Source organism: Formica exsecta, unplaced genomic scaffold (genome assembly GCF_003651465.1).
Source record: "Formica exsecta isolate Colony F162 unplaced genomic scaffold, ASM365146v1 scaffold37, whole genome shotgun sequence".
Taxonomy (NCBI): Eukaryota; Metazoa; Arthropoda; class Insecta; order Hymenoptera; family Formicidae; genus Formica; species Formica exsecta.
Window position 1 is genome coordinate 2,404,991 of NW_021850941.1, and position 7,576 is coordinate 2,412,566.

General features: G+C 39.4%; 1 protein-coding gene and 1 long non-coding RNA gene across 2 annotated transcripts in view; one reads left to right on the forward strand and one right to left on the reverse strand.

The window, feature by feature from the left end:
• LOC115239270 (protein hairy-like) overlaps window positions 1-819 on the forward strand; it is a 3,179-nt gene extending 2,360 nt beyond the window's left edge. Inside the window, exon 3 of the mRNA XM_029813709.1 lies at window positions 1-819. This exon is cut by the window's left edge and continues 807 nt beyond it. Within this exon, the coding sequence (XP_029669569.1) occupies window positions 1-45 (45 nt within the window). The 3' untranslated portion in view covers window positions 46-819.
• Window positions 1-7,576, reverse strand: part of LOC115239271 — a 321,179-nt gene that overhangs the window by 45,644 nt on the left and 267,959 nt on the right. The gene's annotated exons all lie outside the window — the stretch shown is intronic.

The window sequence follows — 7,576 nt, forward strand, 5'->3', positions numbered from 1 at the left end:
AGCGTGATGCCGGCGGTCGAGGATAAACCGTGGAGACCGTGGTAAAAAAGAAAGGAAGGAGAAACGGGCACGTGCGTGATAATAATCAAAGTGATATATAGTGTCGATGGTAAAATCTGAGAATGTGCTAATTGAAACGTGCCGGTTTACGCATCGCATAAGAAATTCCGCGAAAAAGAAACATGTTCCTCAATAATGTAGATGATTGTAGACGCGCGATCCCGTCCGTGGAAATTAAAGGATCGTTAGAAGACATGAGTTTAATCCTGCACGTACACGGTCGGCCAGTAGCCAATGAGGCAGCCTTATTAATAGTGCCTTGTAAATATATTAAATTTTGGTGTGCCGGAAATGAGCGCATATGGTTTCTCCGAGATATCGTGAAGTTAGTCTTTTCTGTCTTATCTCGCATCGTTCTTTCCCTTTGGTCCCCTTCTCATCTCCCCAATTTTCCTTTTGTACATAAGTTATACAAATATTAATATTTTAAGTGCCTTATGCAACAAGAATCACCGAGGTCTTCCATTCTGTTTCTTGTACGTAAAATACTAAACGATTTGTAGTATATCGTTGTAAGTACGAAGAATGTTTTTAGTTATTACGATATTTTTTAGGCTTAGGATTTTTTAAGTTTAGGAGTCGCGCGAGTACGAGAATGTATGAATGTATATATGTGAACTAATTGCGAAAGAACACGTTATTTATATTTATACGAGTGCAAAGAGGTTATATTTATAATTCCTCTCTATTATGAGAATAGACAACTGACGCTTACTATTGCAAGAGCATCAAATAAATGTTGATCTCTTTCTCAAAACATAATTTGTGTTGTTCGTATTATAAATTAATCACACAACCAGTTCCTCAATCTCCATTTCCTTTATTATAATCATTTAAATATCTTTTTTTTTTCTCATTTCGTTCAATCTAACCGAATATAATTACATGCGCGAAGCAAAGTTATATTATTCTTTAATAATAAAATCTTAAAAACTATATGCAACATATAAAAATTCAATATTATAAATCTTTAACAAAAAATGCGAATAAAAAAAATAGCCTTTTATAAAAATCTCAATAGAAATAGCTGCGCTTCGATTTTAAACTTGCGCGTCCCTATATGTCCGACACGCTGCACGTCTCAAGCGAGACTGATCCTGCTGGTCGGCCGCAAAATTCCTGCGCTAAAGTATCGCCATCTGACGGAGAAACCCAACTTCGCAGGCAAGAATAAACCGATCCCGGCGAAGACCACCCCACGCCTGACCAGGCCCAAAATCTTTCCCTTCTACTCCCTTTGCCTAAAGTACCAAATGCCAGAACCTGCTGCCTCCTACGGAGTTTTGCTCAAACAGCATAGGACCCTTACAGGACCTTAAAGGACCCGAATTTTTCTCTCATTCGATAATAAAGATTAGCACAATTTATTTCCATCGCATTGCGCATCGTGAATGAGAAATAGTATTTTATTTTCTCTTTCTTTCTTTTTTTTTTCTTTGGCAAAAACATCCAAGTTTTATTATGAAAACGGCTACAATTTATTAATCAATTGTTACGAGAAAAATAATTCTCGATATTTATCAGAGATTTGCGTGAAACAAATTAAATCGGAATATAGATTATTGGACGCCACGGAATCTAATCTCTTAACTAAACTAGACAAACAAATGATCGATGATTATCACATGCGCTTTCTCTCGTCAAATATTAGTAATTTTCCAACAAGCAATCGACATTCTTACCGCAGTAGTTTAAAGTAGATAAGACTGTCTCCACGTGCAAACAGTTACAACATATCCTTAAATATTGTGCCTGACAGTCACGCACATTTCGTTCGTTTGTATGAATTTCCAATTGCACTGAAAGTGTATTCCTGAATATTTATAAAATTATCTAATCATTGATCTAATTTATTCTAATTTATTCTGCGTAAGAAAGGATTACACATTATCGAAAGAAATATTTGAAGTGTCTATTATTATTTATATATATATTATTTATGTTTCTTATATATTTTTTAATCAAATATCGTTAGTTTTAGCTTTTTTAGTTTTTTTTTTAAATTTTTGCATTTAATTTGTATCGAAAAACATAAGAATACTCATCGCACAAGCATGCATTTTGGCTGAAGCAAAGAGAAATGTTTAAGAAACATCACAAGAAATGTACATTACCGGGTGATCTTCGTGAAAACCGCGAAAGCCAAAATTACGATAATGTCCTCCTCTGTAGGCAATAGCATTCCTACAGAGTATAGCAATTTGTGAGATAGAAGCAGAGTACAGGATCGCGATGCCACACGCAAAACATGCCGAATGATAAATTGCATAGTATCTTCCTTTCTTTTCCATAATATTCTTGACATAAGTCGGCACTCGTAAGCGCGTGAGGCGCCTTTATCGTTCCAAGTTAATTCTTATGTAAGCGGTGGATGCATCGTATTAATAATTTTATGCAGTCAAGAAACATACCCACAAAAAAGAAAATGACGAGTTGTTCTCAAAATTATAAACCGGATTCAAGAATAAAAATGTTAAGAACAGTATGTTATTCAGTCAAAGCTTGACAACTTGTAGTCGTTTGCATTAGTTGTAACTGACATAGTTGATTAGCGTGAAAGAAACCTCGTTATCACTACGTTTTACTTCGTTTTATTTCCATTTCGAGATCAATAACGAATCCGGACGGCGGATCTAACACATACGCGTTATAGAATCATACTTTTATCTGACCACACTCGTTATCTGTGATTATATAAACGTTTCGACAAACAGGTTTCACAAGATATCTCTGCGAATTATGCCTACATACATTTTTATAACAGAAAGAAAAATTTGACCCCCACCGGACACGACGGCGCACGCGAGACTCGCGATGATGAGCCCTCTCTGGATGACTACAAATTTCACCATCCTATAATCATGAACCTACTTTTTCTTCGCCTTCGGGCGATTAAGCCTAATGGTCATTAGGATATGACAATTGCCGGGGATTGTTGCGTACGAGGAATTTAATTATATCAAATCCGTTCTAACCAGCAACTAATTTCGTATATTACGTTATTTCGAGTCGCGCCAAAAACTGCATTCCTCTATGGCAAAGACGGTTTCTCTCTTCCCTTTCGGCGAAAAGAATTATCATAATGCGCTCATTAATCTCACGACGAAAGGAACGGCGAAAGAGTTGGCGAAGCTGGATAAAATCGAAGTTCTCGGGAATTTCTTTTGCTCGTCGGTCGTGAGTCTACGTCAAGCGTTATCTCCGCATTAGGAAATTCCCGATCGCTCGCGCTCGTCTGCATTTAACGTCATGCTAACCGACTGTATACGTTGATATTCTATCGATAAACGATCCAGATGACGCGAGATGAAGGCCGCACGTGGCACGGAATCATTATAATACATAACAATTCAATCATGTGGCTGCAAAGATTAATTACTAAGCATAAAAAGTCGCGCCTCTTTGTAGTTTTCTCCATCTTGGTGCCTGTTATCTTTCTCAGATAAATTCGAATTTAAAGTGTCTTGATACGTTAACACATAGATGAGTGTAAATAATGAGTTTAAATAATTGTTGTACCAGTATTTGTTACATTTAACAAATTTCATTCGCGTTTATTTCTAAATATAATATATATATATGTAACGCACACAAAATTTATTAGTATTATTTACATTTCTAATTATAGTCGCACAAACTGCGCGGTATTCCCCGAGAAAGCTACACGTATTTAATCATAGCCCGAAACTTGATTCCATCCGGCTCGTAAGAGAGACTTCGAGGCTCGGATCTTTCCCGGAGCGAATCTCTCTGGGAATCCTCCAATCGTCTGACAATCAGCTGATTCCTAGAAGCTCGTGAGCGCGCGTTTGCTAGCCCGTCGCTCCGGCTTATAGCTCGGTCGCGGTCGCGTGGTTTCAAGGACACGGCAAGGTTGACACGCGCCGCCACTCACACTGGCGACTAGTGAGTGGACTCCGATCTCGCTCACACTAATCGACGTATTCCGTCTTTCACATAAGCGTCGCAGCATCGCCTGGTAATGCTGCCAAACTTAAACACGGACTTCGCGCCGTTCGATGCCAGAATTTCGAGTGTCGACTCAAAATCAACAGAAGCATCCTCAAGCAATTTGATATCTCCATTATGATATATATGGTGCCTCTTAAAACAGGAAAGTTTATATTTCAATATTTTTCAGAGAGATATTATTCGACATATGTATAATTTGAAAAATATTCTTATCAATTTTTTTATCAAAAATGTGTTTAATTGCAGTTATCGGCAATAAAACGACTATAATCCTTTTATATGACATTTGCACGATCGTTTGCTCGCCGTCTCACGTTTTCGATGATCTCAAACTTTTTTCGAGCCATTCAGGTACTAAGCATCCCAAAGCGGCGCTTCGAAAGCGCGGCTCCGTGTAATGATGCGCGGGCCCTTTCACGGCATCCGAAAAAGAAGTTTGGCATTTTTGAACGTTCCACGTGCCGGAGAACGCTCAGCAGGACGATCGCTATTTCTTTTTCGCCTGTGTTAAAACTACGTGATGCACGTAGTATGCAGCATAAGGCCGCAGTTTTTGGTTAGTCAAAATACTTTCAATATATATATATATATTTTCGCTGGAATAATATATTTTTTGTACATAATAAAAAAAACATGTCAATTTATATTGCTGGAGAAAAATCGATATAATGCGACAGTACTTATTAATATTAATCTAATCTATCTTAATATAGTATTGTTTCTCAATCGATGGTTTTGTATTTCAAGAATGCTTATACGACACGCCAGACGCTTACGCGCGAACACATACGACGCGACCAGACGCTGAATAATCAACTGAATAATCAATCGTGGATTCAAATATCCGGGATTGCCTGAAGCAGCTGTTGTTTGCGCGTGGAAATAACGACGCTGCTAGTTTCCAGATACAACGTCAGCGGTCTTGACCTATAAACGTGAGAAACGTAATCCGAGAATTCTCACCCATCGCATTATTCCCGCTTCTGTATATTCGCGAGTCTTTCTGCTAACGATACTTTCTGCTAAATTAATTATTACACAAATATTTTTACGGTGAGGTACATCCATCACATTTCCGCACGCGTAAGCACATTAATGTTATGCTCTTATCGGCTTTTATTGAGTCGTATGTGTTCGCGACTACAGTCTGAACACTTTGTCATGCGATTCTTCGAACGACTGTGGATTGCGACAACACGTGCATAAGTCGCGTATTCGTTTTTCTCTTGTAATCTGGTGTCGGCGTTATTGAACACGTCGCGAATGGCAGCAATGCGATCTATGCTAGTCATGCTCGGCCATTGTTATCGCGAGCTTAACAGCGTGAAACGGTCGTCCGGAGAACCTTGCTCATCGCGTATAATCTGACATTTACATAGTCTCGAATATAGGCTGAGGCACGTTTCACGTGCTTATCTACCTTGCCATGAGCGTAATCATCGATATCGGCTATTTCATCGCAAATGCCATTCCCCCATGCAAAAAAATTTTCACAAGAGGATTTGAAGCAAAAACAAGAAATTTACTCGTAATAATATATTATACATATATCCATAACTGCACCATATATATTATATAGAACGATTCTCTCTACGATCGAGTTATCGAGCAAGTCTCGCGTTCTCATCCGCGCATCAGCTACGATCGATTCATTAATCACTCTATTATTGCCATGACTGCCATATTACCAGAAATGAGTGCAAAATTATCGCGTAATTACCTCCCCGTTAGCACGATATAATACGTTGGAGAGATGCTTTGGCGTCGATCATTTACGCGGTATTCGCCTCACGCTCCACGAGACACACGTGGACGCGGCGGCCTGTGTGACTCGATAAGGGCGTGATACCATTCACGAGCATGGCAATTTAGGTTAATAACACAAGGCGATGAGACGCGTGCGAGCTATAGAGAAAGACAGGCAGTAATAGGCGAGAGAGAGAGAGAGAGAGAGAGACGAGTATACGACATCGTCGGCGGTTATGATTATTAAGATTATCGTTACTTCAATCCTCGCATCAGCAGAGCGGAGAGAGGTTCGAGGAGACGCGTGTGGGTCGAGAAACCGGAGTTATTTATGAAGTGCGCGAGAGAGCAGAGCTGCGTGGCCTATCTCTGATGCTCTTATTTAACTGTTTGTTTCCGAGTGCGTAATGCCGCGTTAGAAAAGCGCGACACGTGCGTCGCGGAGGCTCGTGCGTGCACGCATGCACGCGCTCGCGGGCGCCTACGACGCAAGGCGCGCCTTGCGTGCGTGAGCGTACAGATACGGTACGAGAATTCGATATGATTCGCAGTGTTATTGGATGTATAATTATCTCGCAAGCGTAATTTAAATCTTATTGAACCAGTTGTTAGCTGCATTTTTTTATAAAATGGTTTATTATATGTAAATGAATTTTAAATATTTGAAGTTTTGGAGATGTGATGGATGATTCTTGATAATTTGGAATGTACCAGGAATTCGCAATTTAATTACGGTCACCAATCGCCGATAGAGCGTCGGACGCGCGCGTAAGATTATTACAGAGGGTTACAGCAGAATTATCATCGCGCCGGAGGCAATTCACATCTGCGATCAACAGCAATCAGCACAATTATACTTCGATTCCAGTGCATTCTCTTGATCACTGTTGAGCCCGCACATCCGCGTGTTTAAATATACCGGAGAATAAAAATAAGCGGCAGTGTTCCAATGTAGTCCTAACGGGATGCCTGTAATAATTACATTTTTCATCTTACGCATTTTTTAACGGTATTTTGGAAGTTCGCAAAAAATATTGAAATTACACTGTGCGCCTTGTATTCTATTTAGGGTAGAGCGGGGTCAAAAGTAACAATTTGACTTTAGAATTTAATTGTAAAAAAACTATTATAGTAAAAAAAAAAAATTTTGATATCCCAATCTATAGATATTTGAGTTGTTACTTTCGCCCCGTGTTACTTTTGACCCCGCTCTACCCTACGAATATTTTCAATATTCATTATCGATAGTTGACGCATAAATTACTGATAACGCGATTTCACAATTATCCCTGTATGATTAAGTCTGTGAATTTGAATTAATTCACATTAAAACTACATTGCGTGGCAACGTGCGTCTTTTTATGGCGAATTATCGAACGCGTTTCCAAGAAACAAAGGCGAACGTTGTTCTTAGAATGTGCACAATGGAGGTTCATTTTCCAGTCAGCTCGCGAATAAATCAAACCTCTGGACACTGTTGTTCTCGCGAGAAACGTTCTCGCCTGTTTCTCGGTTTCGCGACGGATAAACAACTAGTTAACTGATCGTAAAAGACGTCGCGCAGAACGATTTTCTGCGCTCGCAAGCTCAGCTGAAGAGCTCGCGAAACCTCTGGACACTGTTGTTCTCGCGAGAAACGTTCTCGCCTGTTTCTCGGTTTCGCGACGGATAAACAACTAGTTAACTGGTTAACTGAGAGAGGAAGACAATTCGAGAAACCGCAAGATGGAGGCGAATGTCGTCATCTTCATAAATCGTTTGTTTTAACGTTGTCGTGTAAAACTTTTAAACTTTTCAT